This window comes from Chionomys nivalis, chromosome 10 (genome assembly GCF_950005125.1).
Source record: "Chionomys nivalis chromosome 10, mChiNiv1.1, whole genome shotgun sequence".
Taxonomy (NCBI): Eukaryota; Metazoa; Chordata; class Mammalia; order Rodentia; family Cricetidae; genus Chionomys; species Chionomys nivalis.
In genome coordinates this window covers 4,913,108-4,929,889 of record NC_080095.1, presented here as the reverse complement: position 1 = coordinate 4,929,889, position 16,782 = coordinate 4,913,108, and the positions used below count along the sequence as shown (strand labels likewise).

At 46.7% G+C, this 16,782-nt stretch overlaps 1 protein-coding gene across 1 annotated transcript in view; it reads left to right on the top strand.

Moving 5' to 3' along the window:
- The window catches only part of Rapgef5 (Rap guanine nucleotide exchange factor 5), a 229,683-nt gene extending 213,356 nt beyond the window's left edge, over positions 1 to 16,327 (top strand). The window contains exons 22-26 of the mRNA XM_057782269.1: positions 672 to 722; positions 1,960 to 2,047; positions 5,336 to 5,400; positions 10,084 to 10,138; positions 12,680 to 16,327. Coding sequence (XP_057638252.1) covers positions 672 to 722; positions 1,960 to 2,047; positions 5,336 to 5,400; positions 10,084 to 10,138; positions 12,680 to 12,798 — 378 coding nt within the window. The 3' untranslated portion in view covers positions 12,799 to 16,327. The remainder of the gene's footprint in view (positions 1 to 671; positions 723 to 1,959; positions 2,048 to 5,335; positions 5,401 to 10,083; positions 10,139 to 12,679) is intronic.
- Positions 16,328 to 16,782: the final 455 nt, after the last annotated feature.

The window sequence follows — 16,782 nt, the reverse complement described above, 5'->3', positions numbered from 1 at the left end:
AGGGGCAGGGGCGGGGGCAGAATTCACACAGGGCCTTGGTTGGGTCAGCTTTCTGTGACTGGACACTAAGGCAGCGTGAAAAGCTCTGCGCTCTCTCCTACTCGTGGGAAAAGGGGTCTGGAGCATTTCCAGGTCTGTTTTCGTGAGCCTGAATTTTTACCTGGGAGGATGGCACGGACACACATTCCCTTCAATTCAGGTTGGATAATTCCATCCTCTAAGGTGCAAGCTGAATCCCTAAAGTTTTCCCCGTCTGTGTTACCTGGCTTCTGCAGTGTCGCCGTTCACATGAAACACATCCAGCCACCACTGTCCCCACTTGGGCAGGCTCTTAGAAGGACGAGCACATTCGTCAGAGATGAGATACTGAACTGAAATCTGTGTTCATTACATCACCACATTGTGTAGAAAGTTTAGCCAGCTAGATGCCTTCATCGTGTGGCTGCCAAGATATTTTTATCAACATGCCTAACGAAGGTCATGTTGAGGAGATGAATAAACGTGCAAATGAGATGCAATCAGTGTAGAGTCCCAGGGCCGGTATCTATGCTCAGAAATGTATCGTGAGTAAGCAGAACTCAGTGCAAATGTCCCTTAGTGCCCCTTCTCAGAATAGCTGCCTTCTATGACCTTTGTGGTTGCTGACTGTGATTTTGTTGTTTTGGTTTAAGAAAATTCCTGGGAAGTTTAAGAAACTTTTCTCTGAACTTGAAAGCTTAACGGTAAGTAAAGGAGACTTTTCTTCAATGTAATATTAGTGCTATTTCCTTCTGGGTTCAGGGTTCAAATTACTGTCCTTCATGATATTAGTGCCTAACTGACTGTTTGCATGTAAAATGACAGTTTTGAGCTGGGTGTGGGGATAGAATCCTAGGACTTTGGTAGACTGAGGCAGGCAGATTACAAATTCCAGGCCAGCCTTTACTATGAAATAAGTCCCAGTTTTAAAAATAAACAGTACAGTGGGATAACGGAAGAGCTGAAATCTCATGAAACCCCAATTCTAGACAAAGAACTGCAAGCAACTAGAAAATACTGAGAGTGGAGAAATAGTGGAGAAATACTCGGTTGGTTGTTCAATACCAAGTGATCATACGCATGCAAGAAACATTATGCAACCTGAGTAGGTTGTATTTATGTACTTGGGAACACACACACACACGTTTTACACACACACATTGAAGGAAAAGAAGCCATGAATTTGGGAGAGGACGGGGGCAGTTTCAAGAGAGGAGTTGGATGGAAGAAAGGGAAGAAGAGAAATGATAAAATTTCAAAGATGTTTCATTTATAATTTGAAGACTAAATGATAGGTGGGTGGTAAGTAGGTAGGTAGATGGTGGATGATAGGTAAACAAACAGATGGTAGATGTGTCTAAGACTGAAGCATGGTGCCCGTTCAAGCTGCCTCCTCTCCCTGGAAATCCACGTGATTGTTTCACAAGGCGTTTTCCATTCCACAGCCTGAAAGTAGTTGGTATAAATTTGGTGAGTAATTCAGTGTGATTTACATTAATCTTTCCCCCTTTACTTATTGTTTCTTAGGTTTATATTCTTTAGATTTTTAGAATTTGGCATTGTCTTTGTGTTCTGAGGGCAGTTTCTCTTTGTGGTGTACTTAACAAAAGACTTTGAGGTTACCTCATGGTAGAGCTCATGCAGAGGCAGCTAGCTGCACTTGAAGAACCTATTTGAGGAAAATGACAGGGCAATCAAAAGGTGGCCGTCTCTTACAGTCATCTTCCGTTATTGTAAACCGATACCTTGAATTCTAAGCATTGCCTAAATTGCCTGCCCTAATTAGTGGATTTACCCTTTGAGTAAACCTTTATCCGCCTCATTCTTCGGAAGAACCTTGCTGTATCTAATCATGTTCAAATTGTACAGCAGATATAGATTGAGAATTGCTTCTATAGTGCATTGATTTTTCTTTCTCTGTGTGATCTGCTTGGTTGGCAGGATCCTTCCCTAAATCACAAAGCCTACAGGGATGCATTCAAAAAGATGAAGCCACCAAAAATTCCTTTCATGCCCTTATTGCTTAAAGGTAATGATTTTCTATCTGTTATGGTATGCAATGTCATCTTCTAGAATTGTCTTTTCTAACTATAGCAGAAACAATGGAACTCTCAGTTAAAACAATAGTATTGAAAAGAGCTCCAACTTTTATACCTCTATAGTTGCATGGAATTGTTTTTTAAATACCCAGCTGTTTTTTCAAATATCTAGAATGTATGGTTGTAGTTGAGCGGTGTCAAAGCATTGTCTCTTGAAGCCTGTATGTTTATACCCTACTGTTCCTAAGCCCCGTATTGTTTTCTTTAGTGCCGTGACATAGGTAAACAAGAATAAAGGTAGCATACAGAGCCCAAAGGCCTAGTTTGTTTTCATCCGTGTTTCAGAGACAGCAGTGCACACTGATGGGTGAGAAACCCTGTCTTTCCACAGAAGCTGCGCATCTCATGAACACTCTCTGTCTCCGAGAAGTGGGTCCTAGTTGGGAAGTTACCGAACAGCTCCACATACAGCACTGAACCCTCTCCTGTAGAGGACACACAGTTCATGTGAAACATGGCAGTCCTGAGGGCACTTGGGGGATGCACAGCATAATTTGTGCAGGGCTGAGAATCTGCTCAAGGCAAGTCAGCAACGTGAGGAGAGGTTGAAATGCCAAAGTCAGAGTTTAAAGGTTTCGTTACTGTCTTCCTTCTTGATCTCACTTGCATTAAGATACATCTATGCAGGCTCATAGGTGTCATCGCAAAGTGCAGAACCTTCAGCTGGAGGGGGAGTGGCAACAGGCGCGAAGGAACTCCTGGAATTATTTAGGCACAAATGGGAACAGGAGAAAATATGAGGGAAAGGAACTGATTTGAGTTAGAAAACTAGAAACATTAAATGCTTGTAAGGCACTGTCTTCAAACTAGTGTCTCTCTAACTTAGGAAGAAGCAGTCCTGCCCCTTAGTGCTTCCGAACCCCTGAAGCCAAGGCACCCACTCACCTGAGCATGCGTGCAGCTTTCTGCACCATTTGGTGGCAGCAAGACAGATTTCCTTCTTTTCTGTTGAAAGCACATTCACTCAGTCTTAGAGGGACTAGCTTAATATTCATGACAACTCTTCCTCTCGTGTCTACCTTCTGATTCAACTGGCTTTCAATTAGAAAATGGGGAGAGGTTGAACTCAGGGCCTGTGTATGCAGGAAGGGTTAGACCTCCCATGGCTCCTGTCCCAGTGAGAACTCTTCAGCTGCTAAAGCCTTTCTTCTCCTGGTTCCAGCCTGTGTCCTCTTGTCACCTCCCCCACCTTCTGTTCACCAGTCCTGTCTGTACTTTAGTTTCCTGGAGCCCACCCCAGCATGTGCACACATGTGCTTCTACTCACACACACACACACACACACACACACTCACACTCACGTACATACTCACACACACTCTCACGTTCTTTCCACAGATACACTCCCGCACACACTCACGTGCTCACGCACTCTCATATACAAACACTCACACACACTCACACTCCTTAGTGCACTATCCCCCTGCTGCCTTCCACAAGTCCTGAGACCCTAAGGGGAAGAAGGAAGCCAAGTAGGAAGACATTCAGGAAAGGATGTGGGGAACGGCAGCTGGTGTGGCAGAAGCTCAGCAGGTGGATTCGAGCTGGAAGTGGGAGACCTAAACCCTTTCATGCCCGATGCCCATGTCTGAAGGACCCTCCCTCCGACTGATTCCTAGCTCTGCCGCAATGGCATGAGCATGATTTAGCTGTGGCTGTCTCCTGAGCCATCGTCTCTTTGCATACTTCCTACAACCACCTTAGAAAGCCTTGTGAGAAGTAAGTGGTTAATCCATGCAAAACACCCAAAGCCGTGCCTGATAATATTGTCACTGGGCACCACCATCCTTTGCAGCATGGGGTGGGGCCAGGGGGCACCAGCAGCTAAGCGGAGCCTGTGGTCTGAAGTTCTGTGTGAGGCGGCCGAGTGAGGACAGAGTGATATTTGCTGTGTATAAAATGTAAAAGCTGACCTGGAAAACTGCTCTTTTGCAATCTTGTGTTGTAGCAGTGAAACCATGAAAGATAGCAAGATATTGTTCAATTAAACCAACAAAGGATAGAAAGCTCATGTTCCCGCAGCAAGCTGTAGTGTATGCAAGGGTCACCTTGGGGACAGTTGTGTGTGTCATCGTGTGTGTTGTGTGTTGCCTCCTGGTGACCATGAGAGCACAAGCTCTCAGCGCTGTACGCAAGTTTTGGCAGCCCCTGTCTCAACAGCTTTGACTGAACCTGTTTCTATTTTTGGTGGGTTTGGTCTGTTGTTGATGACAGCAAGGGTATTTACATGTCCTTTAAGTTGAATGACCTGTACTGCAGTCCTTGTCTGTGGGGACGCTAAGGTTCCATCATTATGGAACCTTTTTTTTTTTTTGTATGGCAGAAATTCTCAGAGCCTGAGATGCTAGCTTAATAGGTCTCATTCCCAAATCTTTATCTCTCTTGTTTGTTGTTGTTGTATTTTTTGTTTGTTAGTTTTCGAGACAGGGTTTGTCTGTGTAGCTTTGGATCCTGTCATGGAACTTGCTCTTTAGGCCAGGCTGGCTTTGAACTCACAGAGATCCACCTGTCTCTGCCTCCTGAGTGCTAGGATTAAAAGTGTGTGCCACCACCTCCCGGCTTCATATCTTTATCTCCTGAGGAGTCACTTTTTCCAACAAAAGCAGGTATTCTTTCAGCGCCCTCAGCCACTTCTTTAGGGAAGTGGGTAAGACACAAGCCCTTACACTAGACACAGGACCAGCCACTGAACTGCACCCCAGCTCCTCGCTCACTTCAAGTCTTCTTTCTCTTCTCCAAAAGCAATCCATTCCACTACCTTTGTTGTTTTCTCTTCATTGGCGATGCTGTCTCTACCAGTCAAATCACTTCTGGTGCACGGGCTTTGAAGACCAAACTTAAACTGTTTTATCTAAAGCAGCTCCCATTTTCACTGGCTAACAGGAGTTTTTATACAAATATGTAAATATCAAATCCCTGTTGCTTATGAATATTCATTTATTTTCTACTCAGTCTTTTGACCCGGAGACATAGCAAACCAATCAGACATTAGCTGACAGCGCACGTGGGAATGTGAACTCTTCTAGGGAGGCTGCGCTGCCCTAAGCTTCCATTTCAGATGTTATACAGGCTTAGTTTTATGCCACCTTGTCGCATATGTGGCACAATTTCAAAACACTGAAGACAAAAATCATACACTGCATTGTTTCTAAACAATTTGGTTGTTTCTTGTTCTCCTCCTAATAGTATATTTGATCTAGCTGTTTTTTAACTTTCAGATGTAACATTTATTCATGAAGGAAATAAAACATTCTTGGATAATCTCGTCAACTTTGAAAAGCTGGTATGTAAACTTCACGACTTCTCCTTCTTTCTCTCTGGAAGGGAAATGCATGCTTGTCTTTCCTGAGCGCCCCTGGGTCCCTGCTGCACATGTGACGGTGTCACCACTAGGCTGGCAAGACTGAGAATCTGCCTTTTATTCTTGGAAATAACGTGTCATTATCTTAGCACCAGTGACGGGGTAAACCTATGGAAGCAGCACAAAGGCATGAGAGGCTGCTGTCAGGAGCAGTCCCCACATGAGAGGCTGTGTCAGAAGCAGGTCCAACATGAGAGGGCAGTTGCTGCACAGGCGTCTCTTGATGCCCCAGTGTAAGCCATCTTGAGACAGTGAGCAAGAAAGTCCTCTCAGACAGATGTGTCTGTCTTCTAGAACCCCGAGTTTAGATATGCGCCTGAGATTTGTGGGTTTGACAGGTGAGGGAAAAGGCCTCCTCTTTGTTGGCCTCTGCTGCAGGACCTCCCTGCTGATGGCTGTAGGGCCTGGCCAGGCCTCTTGTGTGCATTCCTGGGAGGCTTCTCCCTAACCACGCTGCGAGGACAGTCACAGGGTTATCCTCAGTGGGCCTGAGTGGGTGCCGCATAGCAATGTCCTACACAGACAGCCCAGTGACCAAAGGAAGGCATTTTTCTGACAGATGACCTTTAGTGCCATTGATGAAATAGTCCATCATGGTCAAAGGTGATCCCAGCACTCCTCTCTAGAGATGCTGACCTTTGACTGAACTTCCCAGTGTGGACAATGAATTTGCATGAGCTCTTTCGGGAACCATCCCAGCTGCCCATGAGACTGGAGTCAGGCTTCAGAGAAGGCCACTTGAGGTTGAGGCCCCAAACCATATACTGCACTGTCTGAAGAGCACCCAGACTGGAGTCTCCGAGTGATGTCTGGTTCTGACCTTGCCTTCTTACTGCTCTGCCCTAGTCGCCATGGTTCCCAGGATGTCAAGGTCGGCGGCCCACAGGAAGGGTAAAGTCAGCTCCTACCCACCACCCCAAACCCAGACTCCCAGTGTCTGCAAAGAGAGACATCCTCCACCCTCGCTCTGTAATAGCCCTTAGAACTCTGAAGATGATGGCTTCATGGCTAGTTATTTTTGAGAGCTGAGATGGAGACATGTTTTGTTTTCAAGTCTCTCTCTCTTTTTGCCCTGCATATTGTAGAATTGGAGCTTAGGTGTTTCACATGCTATAGTGAAGCCGACATGGCCAGCAATGGAATGTGTAGGGATTTTCATCTTGTTTTGTACTGTTCTATGATTCCCTGAGGACACATTAGCAACCAAAGTCTCAATCACTAGAATCCTCAGCCTAAGTATCTTCTTCTCAGTGTTTGGTATTTATAAATAATCACAGGAATAGGAAGCTATTGATCAGAATTTATTTTGTCTCCTGTCGAATGTGTCTGTTTCAAATCACCGAGGAGCATTGTAGGGCATGTGTGAAGATATGGGATATAGTCGGTCGTCCAGCCTGGAAGTCTCTGGGTCCAAGGCATCTGTGGCTCTCACAGATGCAGGAAAGCCAGTGTGCTCCTTAAAAACTGTTGCCTCCTCCGAGCAGACTAGGAGTTGACCTTCACCTAAAGCCAGCAGTGGCCTGGCTACATTCCTTGTACCATTTCTCCTCAGATAATGTCACAGCAGTGCAAAAACAGTTCCGTTCAGGCTCAAATGGACAGGGCCATGGGACGCTTCAAGCACCCTTTCCACCTCTCCTCTCATTGCCTGGCCTTTCGGCTTTCCCACCAGTGATTCCACAGAGCCCCAAAGTAGGGACTGAGATAAGGTATAAATACTTCATTACAGACTTCACTATATCTGTAAGAAAGTTTAAGAAAATAACATGGAAGCTGAGCATGAGTCTATAATCCCAGCACTGAGGAAGTGGGGTCGAGGGCTGTCACTGCCTCTAGATCCGCCTGAGGTTCTTAGTGCGTTCCAGGCCAGTCTAGGCTAAGTACAAGATGCTACCTCAAACAAGTGAGCAAACACAGCAGATCCTTGGCCATCAGATGTACACTGGCACGTCATTCCTTGCACGTGTGTGTGTGTGTCCTGCCCTAACGCTCTCTACCCGTGAGAGAAGGTCTTTCACTGAACCTGTAGCTAAGCTGGTGACCAGCAAGTCCCAGCGATCCTCCTGTCTCTTCTCCTGATTTCCCATGGTGCTAGCTTACAGGCACACGCATGGCCATGACAAGCTCCTTGTGTGGGTTCTGGAGAGTTGAATTCAAGCCCTCATGATTGCACTGCAAATGTTCTTGCCCACTGAGTCACTCTCCCTGGCCCTTGTATGTCATTTCTAAAGAGAGGAGACTACAGCAATGGTGGCCCGGCCCTCAGACCACCTGAAGAGCAAGTGGCTCTTCCAGCTCAGCATGCCTTGTGTCCTCCTATGTGGGAAAGACAGATGAGATTAGAATTTTTTTCAGAAAGACAAAAATCATTTTTTTTCTTTCCATTTTTTAAGACAGAGTTTCTCTATGTTACAGTCTTAGCTGTCGTGGAACTCATTTTGTAGACCAGGCTGGCCTTGAACTCACAGAGATCAGCTTGCCTCCACCTCCCGAGTGCTGGGATTAAAGGCATGTGCCACCACCACCAGACAAAAATCAATTTGACTTAGGCCAGTGTTCCACTCAGGAGCTGGGCCATCTTCATGTAGACAATATTCTTAGAGAGCGTCTCTTAGCAGAGGACAAGATTCACTGAAGCTAGGACAGGATCATCTTTCACAGTAATGAGCCAATGGGACCTAAGTAAATTAGGATGAGCAGGCAGTTTCTCATGGTGGACGTCAACATGGGCCAGTCAGCAGAGAAGTCCGAATGTGCTCCTTGTCTGACCGACACAGGCCATACGCAGACCTGGAAGTGCTCGGGAAGCACACTAAGACTCCTGTAGTTCCTGTACTAAGTTCCTTGCTGCCTCAGCAGCTCTGAATGCTTCTACCTCAAACTATGAAGTGTCAGAGGAGCAGAGGGTTCTACCCTGTTCTTTTTGTCCCCAATATTATGAGCATGATCTTTGACTGTGTCCACCTCCCATCCTGCCAGAAAGCCCAGAGGTGGGAATCAGGACTCACAGCCTTGAGCCTCACGTCAGCGCTGGCCTTTCGGGAGCTGAACAAATGGCACAGGATAGCCATCGGTGTGATGCCACAGGCTCAAACAACGGGAACTCTGTCCTGGGAATTGGGGTCGAATTGGGGAAGGAAATGTAACAATGCATGCACATAGACGTGAGTCAGGTCTCATTTCCTCTTCAAATGCCGCCTGGCTGCCCCGCTGAATTACCCAACATGGAGACGCATCGAATGAACCCAACTACAGCCAGGATAGTTCAATCAGACTTTCGGACTCAAGTAGCATTTCTGCCATTCTGTTGGATTTTAAGTGAGAAGGGTTTAGCGTTAGCATTATTCTTTGATCGCTGACTCACTGTTTGTCGTCTATGGATGCTCCTGTGTCTGAGTAGGGCAGGCAGGTTGTGAAGACGGTGCTGGGAGGGCCAGATAACGAATGGCATTGATCCTTGAGTAATGAAATATTTGGATTTTGGTTTGAAACAAAGTAAGGAGTTCTGTCATTCTCCAGAGAATAGGCCCTACTGTGTTATAATACTCTGGCGGCTGTGGAGAAGGAACTATCCATAGCAGAGGTTAGTTCTTCCAAAAAACCCTGTTTCCCACCATTATGAAAAGTGGAAATAGTGGAGTGAGCTAAAGACTACTGGAGAGACACAGTGGGAGGTGAGGGTCCTGGCCAGGTCTGCTGCTGTAGGGCTGTAACCCCGGCTACTCAGGAGGCTGAGGCGGGAAGACCGGGAGTTCTAGGCCAGCCTGGGCATGCAGGTGAGACACTCGGGGCTGCGGTAGCTCGGTGTTTATCTAGTGTGCACAAGGCCTAAGCATGGTCTCCTCCCCCAAAGCTGTACAGTTCAGATAATTTTAGTCTAGAGATCAGTGAGAAGCTAAAGGAAAGAAATTAGACTACGGAAGACAGGAAGGAAATATAAGTCAGAGACAAAACGGCCTTTGTAAAGTGGCGGTGCTGTCGCTTTTCTCTCATGAGTACGTCACTTCCTATCGTTATGTCAGCCCCTGAGTCCAGAATACTTGGTGCGTCCGCCCAGGACATGAATGTGAGCCATAGATGTGGTTCAGTTCGTGGCGCTGCCAGCTGAGCACTCAGGAGTCCCTGGGTTTGAGTCCCCAGCCCCATCACTGGGGCAGTGGCACACACGTGAGCCTGCGTCCTGAGTGCGCAGTCTTCTGGTGCTGCTGCCTGATTAGGGGGAAGGTAAAGGTCCCAGCGGTGACAGGAACAGAAAATCAGTGAGCGTATGCTGTGCTCCTCAGAAGGGAGGTTTCAAAACGGCTTCATGAAGACAACAACTCACCTTCAAGGAAAACACGGGCAAACTTGGGCAGGAAATCAGGGGCAGTAGAGACAGCATGTTCTCCTAAGGTCCAGAATACCTCCATTATTTGGGAGCCACTGCTTTTGCTGACACAAACTCAGTATTCTTGAATAATCCAAGTTTAATATAATCAATTAAACTCATGTCCAGCTCCAAGATGAACTCCGCTTTATCCCCCCAGGAGAAGGTTACCAGCTGCCCCTGCAGACACTGCTGTTTCAGTGGTGACCCTTTGCTGTGCTCCCTCTTCTGTCTTTCAGCACATGATTGCAGACACGGTCCGGACCCTGAGACACTGCAGAAGTAACCAGTTTGGTGAGTACCTGAAGTCGGGGTACGATGCATACTGACTTCTCAGTGATGCTGTCACCATTTAAGAAACACTTAGGACCCTAAATTTAAACAGATTATGAGGGGTATGTATAAGTGCGTGATGCTTTATAGTCTGCATTTTCACAGTATCCCTCCCTGCGTGTTTGGGATGTGGCACAGCACTGCCCCCTTGTGCAAGCAAGTCTGCACTGTCCGGATTGACTTCAGACAGACCCTTCACCCACCCACCCATCCCCTTTCCCCCTTTGCTTGCCCAGTCCCCCAGATTTACTGATGAGTTTAGCAGCATAGCCCTGCCTCCAGCCTCCTTGCTTTGCCCTCTGCTGAGTCTACGTATAGAAATAGTAATTTTTAAAAATGGAGAGATAGCCAGGTATGGTGGCACACCCCTTTAATCCCAGCACTCAGGAGGCAAAGGCAGGCAAATCTCTTCGAGTTTGAGGTCAGCCTGGTCTACAGAGTGAGAGAAACTCTGGAAAGAGAAGGGGGAGAGAAAGTGTGTGAGGCGAGCTGCAGACAGACCTCTGGAAGTTAAGAACACTTGCTGTTCTTGTAGAGGACCATGGTTCGGTTCTCAGCCCCCACATGGTAACACAACCATCTATAACTCCAGGTCCAGGGGATTCGATACCTTAACGGATGTCTGAGGACTCCTGCACACTGTGGTGCACGTACATACACACACTGAGGCACGCATACATATACATGAAATAAAATACAGTCCAATGGTTATAAATCAAAGATGGTGGAAGTAGACCTTAAGTAATATATCTTCATTACAATTTATTTCACAAATACGGCATATTTAGAGAACCAGAGCTTCTCCCCACCAAAGAAAGTACTCCTAATTGCTGTGCGTGCTTTAAATGCTTTTTCTATAGTGTACTGCTCATGGCTGTCAATAGTATACCCCGGCAAATCCAACTAGGAACTGAGCTTCCTATATGTGTTATGAAGTCGAGAATGGGAATTATAAAATACAGGGCCTAATTTTCTGAATATTCAGTTAATACCGCTTGGTATATGCACTGCATTAGTTCTCACTAAGTCCGCAAGCACAGTGCAGTAACAACAGAAGGCGGCAGTGTTGCCGCAAAGGGCCCTGCAGACACCTGTGGCTTCACTTGTGAGTGCACATGCAGATTTTTCCCATTGGCCTTTGTTTCCAAAGTGATCAGCAAATATTTAGCTAATTCTGAAGCTACCAGTCTGATCCATCAAGGACTAGAAGGTTTTGTGTGTTCCCAGTATGGGCAAGAAGGTCGTGCCGGCGTGGCTGACCAGGCCTGACCCTTCCACAGGTTTCCACCAGGACTCTGCATAGCGCAAAGTAAAGGAGAAATTTAGCTGTCAGGTGTGTGTCCCATAAATTAGGCTGAGACTAAATTATCTGACCTCCTTTAACAGTTTCTTTTAAGGAGCCCCATTAACAGTGTTAATATGTGGGATAAAGTAAGAAAACGTCACTCCAAACAGCTATGCACTGTGGAGCACCGTGCAGGGATCAGTGTGATTGTTGGGAATGTTCATCCTGATATCTTTTGAATGCTTGCTGTTTACAAACTTACCTGTACAGCCAGAAAGCATTTACCAAAGCAATTTCCCAATGTCTTCTGGAAGGCATTCTAGAATTACAGCTTATGGGTTCCAATGCTGAACTTCCAGTGTTTATTCGCTGAGGCCAGGAAGTCCAAGAGTTAGAAAGCGCCTGTGGTGGACGGCTCCTAAATTATCCTTACTAAACACATTCTTCATAGAAGAGGGAGAGGCTGTTTCCACAGCTGCAGTAAATGCTCCTTTGCGGGCGCACTTCCTCTGAGACGCTCCATGCCCTCCCAGCCAGTCCTCCTCCTCTCTAATGTGGGTTCTTTTGTGTTTGTTTTTTCTCTGTGGTATTGTCCATGCACCTACATCAGGATCCTTATCAGAGCTGTCCCTGGCATGCATGCACATAGCCATAGCTCACTAAAGTCTCTCTCGTGGCCTTCTGATTCTTTTACCTCTTCAGATTGCCTTATCCTCCTGGGTAGACTTTAGCCCATTCCTCTACCCATTCCTGAGGTTCTGTTCTGTGCTATCTCTTCTTTCTTTTTTTTCCCCCTCCAAAAAATAAGAACAACAAAGAGATTTTAGAATCTAAAATAGAAAGTAGAGATAAGTAAATAACTTAGTAAGCTATTGCTTTCAGATGCCGATTCCAAACAGTTCTAAGCTGAGATAAGAAGCCACAGAGGAGGGGTGCTTAGGAACCACTGGACCTGGTTCGCATCCTGTGATTAGGCATGTACTTGCTGACTGCTCAGTTTCCTCATCTGTAAAGGGGTGACAGCATGACGTTAGTCTATTAGGTATATACTGCGGATGCCTTGCCCGTCAGCCTGCCTGATATGATCTGAAGTGGTTCAGCTCTGGGAACCAGGTTGCCACTTGTAGAACTAACCTAACTCTTCGCGTGGCTTTACTGCATTACTAGTGCCACTGCTCCCACTCCATTGATTGTTTGTCTGCCCTCTAAAAAACTAGGAAGTGACATGTCCCCAAAGGAGCAGCAAGAGCTGAAGTCCTATGTCAACCACCTGTATGTCATCGACAGCCAACAGGCCCTGTTCGAGCTCTCTCACAGGCTGGAGCCCCGGGCCTGAGCCGCGTCCATCTGTCCTGTGACTACAGCACTTAAAGCGAAGGGAGGGTCTCCGTTCAGCATGCTGCTTCCTGTGAGAAAAGAGCTTGCTGAGTTCTAGCAGCTACCATGAGACAAGTGCAGGAAAGCCATTCGGAAAGCGATACCAGCTACCAGATGCAGAGAGTGCCCCTCTCCCCACCTCAACGAGAAGATGGAAGGAGTCGAGCATCCTTGGAACAGGGTCTTTCTTACGATGGTGATTTCAATCCAGTCCAAGTCTCAGCTTACGGCGTGGCAGCATTAAGAGAAAACATGTCTTGATATATAGCAGCCAGGTTTTTTTTTTTCAGTAAGATTGTGTGTAGCAGGGAGGACTGCCATTCTGCCTGCATCACCTTACTGCCTAGGGGCCATTAAGAGACCGGGAGCACCTGAAGACAGTGAGAGCATCTCCAGATGCCCAGGAGGAGAGGCTCCAGCAGCTAGAAATCAGACATCACCCTGGGAGGCATGTCCTGCTGTGCAAATAAGAAGTGCCTGGCATACATTTCTTTGCATCCACAATCATTTACCAGCGTAGGCACAGATTAAACTAGTTTCCGTACTACTGATGCACTCCTGTAAGCACGGTAGACCGAGTTTCTCATTCACTAAGGTACTTGGCATTGTTCAGTTTCTGGAAACTTACTGTACATGTATTTTTGTTGTTGTTGAGCTCAACATGATTTTCAGGAAAACATGGGGCCAAGATCATGGGTGCTCGGTATCCGCTTACTGAGATCGCAGGATCGCCAGTTTCTGCAGTCCTGTGCCTGATGCAGCCTTGGTGTGTGGCATAACTCCACCAGGCTCCCTGCCCACAGGATGCAGCATGTCAGCCTGTGAGGGAGGGAAGTGAAGCTGGATATAGATAGCTTAACAGTTGGCATTACCAGTCTTTGAAGTATTGAAAAGTACCCAGAAATGCCTAAAATCTGACTTAATTGGAGAGTCGGGAGTCCGTTTCCCAAGGATAGCCAGAGCCTTTCTGCAATTCACCCATTTCCTTTTCATTCCTTGGTTTTGACAAATTGGGCCTCATATACCGAATAAGACCTCTTGGAATTCTCAAGGACTGGTTAGAGAATTTCCCTGAATCCTCAAGTAAGGAAGAGCGCGTGGTTAAAACAAGGCTGCCTGGTGCTAGCTGTTCACTTCGCTGGGTGCAAGCCCCTGTCTGACGCAGCAGGTCCGCATCTCCAGTCATGAGTGTGGGTACACTCCTCACACCCCCCGAGGGGCTGCCTGCTCAGTGTCCACACAGACCTGATTACTACAGCCCCTTACCCATTCTCATGACTGAGACTACGCTGTGCCCCTTGTCTCCTGATTGCTTTTCTGGTCTTGGGACCACAGTGGGCCTGAAGTACTGATAAAAGGAACTATATGGAAAAATCCTGGGTAGAGATTTCAAAGGGATTGCATCTAAACCAGCATGTAGAATGTTAGTCCTAGAAACTTACAGGGTGTTATAGACACACTCCAACTAGGACTGGTTCACTGAGGAAATGTTTTACAGGGCTGAGAACCAGTGGATGACCAGAGCCACAGAGGCAGGGAAGCAGGCTCTCTTGATGTCTAAGCAAGCACAAGCACCCGCAAAGCCCTGGCAGTCTCTGAGAGCAACACAGACTGACAGCACAGACACCCGTCTTCCTCCAAGCTAGCAGCCAGCATTCGGCTAGTGAGATCACACCAGGCCATTTGGTCTGGTCTCTGTCCTAACCTACTGTATGGCGTCAGCTCTACGCTGCTTTAAGCAGAACCCAGGACTCACTGGATGGAGAGATCTGTTGTAGTAGAACACTGTATGTCTAGGCTCCAGTTTAGCTAGGCTGTGGAAGCCATGCCTGCAGCATGCTGAGCACACTCAGAGAATCCTGCAGGAGATGCGTGAGTGAGACTGCTGTTCCTCCAAAGCAAAAGTCAGGTGGGATTTGTTTTGCCATCCAGTCTTCTGAATATGTAAAATCTCTAAATCTTCAACCTTAACACCCATGTCCAGGAATTTCTCAGGTGGCAGATTCAGGGACCTCAGAAGGTTTGCAGAATTTTAAATCTGAAGTGAGCACTGTGGTAGATGTGCCCAGGGGTCAGCAGCATCCATGTGTGGGGTGAGCTGGCTCCTTCTCTAGAACTTCCCCTGGGCCTCCCCAAAATCAGTATCGATCTCCCTGGATGTGGACTAGGGGATGCCTAGGGTCTCTTCCAGTTTTCCTTTAGATTACATAGCTCTGCGGTCCCTCTCCAAATCCTGTGTAACTGGGATCTTCCCCCGTGAGTGATGCTGGGCTTCTTCCTCAGCACAGCCCTCTAGGGGACCTGTGGATCTCTGGAGTCCATTCCTGCAAAGCAACCGCACTTGCTAGTTAGCACAGGAGGCAGAACACAAGTTCATCTAGGGAAAGTCACCAACTTTCCAAATCCTTTAAAGAATTTACAAACACATTTGCAGATGCTCCCTAGCCTACGGATTTGAAATTCACTTTGAGTCTGTCTAATTGCCAAATGGTTATAGTAGCACATAGTATAACCCATATCCAGTCTTTTCTAGTATCCTTAATTGCATTGAGAATACATTCCTTTTCCTACTCCGATATCTACAAGCAAGTAGTGTGGCACATGCCTTGACTTTAGAGGCACAAGAATAAAGTCTCACGCCCCCTACTTCATAGGTGCACACTCGCCTGAGTGAGCCATAAGCAGTGTGGGCAGGTGGCTGCTTATGTAGACTTCTGGTCCTGTAGCTGCCCCTTGACGCTGCAAAGTCCCAGCCCTGTGGGTTTGCCACAGACGACACATGCACTGCAAACCCTGAACTGAACAGCACAACCCACCCAAGCTTCTCAGAACTGGGCAAAATCTTCAATGTTTAGACGACAAGGGCCACTGCAGCTGTCCAGCGTAGGGTTTCTTTCCCACTTCAAAGACGTGTCCTTGAAATTTCAGCCTGCTTGTTACTAAGTGGGCCAGTTTTGCTCTAGAGAAAACATTTTGAAAAATTGCCAAAAAGTCAGATGAATTGTACTACTGTATAAAGCAAAGCTGTATATACTAAGCATTTTTAGCAGAGTGATATTTATTTGCATAGCCTATTTATTGTATTCATATTACACTGTTGTTAAATACCAGGATGAAATCAATGATCAGAGCAAGGACTCTTGTGTAGGACTGCTGCAACATTGTCAGCTTGTGATAACCATTAGACGATAGAAAGCCCACGGTCCGGGCATCTACCTAACTTCTCAGGGACTACACCTCGTAGTTTTCCACCGGTCTAAGAGCTGGTAGATATGAAACATTTGTTGAATTACCAGACTACCATTGACAGTGTTTGCTTTCTGCCTCTGTGTAATGATGTGCTGTGTATTTATCAAAGTAGGAAGCAATAATTTATATGTAAAAATGGCCAAGCAATATAAGGTTAAAACTTATATGAGTAACCATTACCTTATCTTGTATTTTCAAGTGTTTTTTAAGCTGCTTTTCCAAATATAAGACTATGTTAAACACACCACTCAAACTGGACTCCTCTTTCTTGCGTCCGTGGGTCTGTGTTCCAGCAGCATCTGGTACTCTGTCTAGAGCTCAAGTGTTCTCTCTGAAAGAGATACAGGTAAGTGAAGAGCTGCAGGAACCCAGCCACCTACCCTGCTACTACACCTAAACACCCTGAGACTCAATACCCCTGCTGGACATGGCCTTAAGGCCTTATCTGAGTTTTGGGGATTCCCATAGACCCTGCCAACACCCCACTCTCCTTGAGTTAACTAGGAATCAAGAGAAGTACCAGACCTAGGGATTCCTCTGCCAGGATGGAGGAGCTGCACGGTGGGCTGCGGAGGGCTCTGATGGTGTTCAAGGAAAGTGGGGCAGTTGTCTGTCCAATTCAAAATGGCCTATGGCATGTGGCATCCCCTCCCATGGAAATGTTGAACTCTGGGATGGCCAGGTGTCTTGTTGT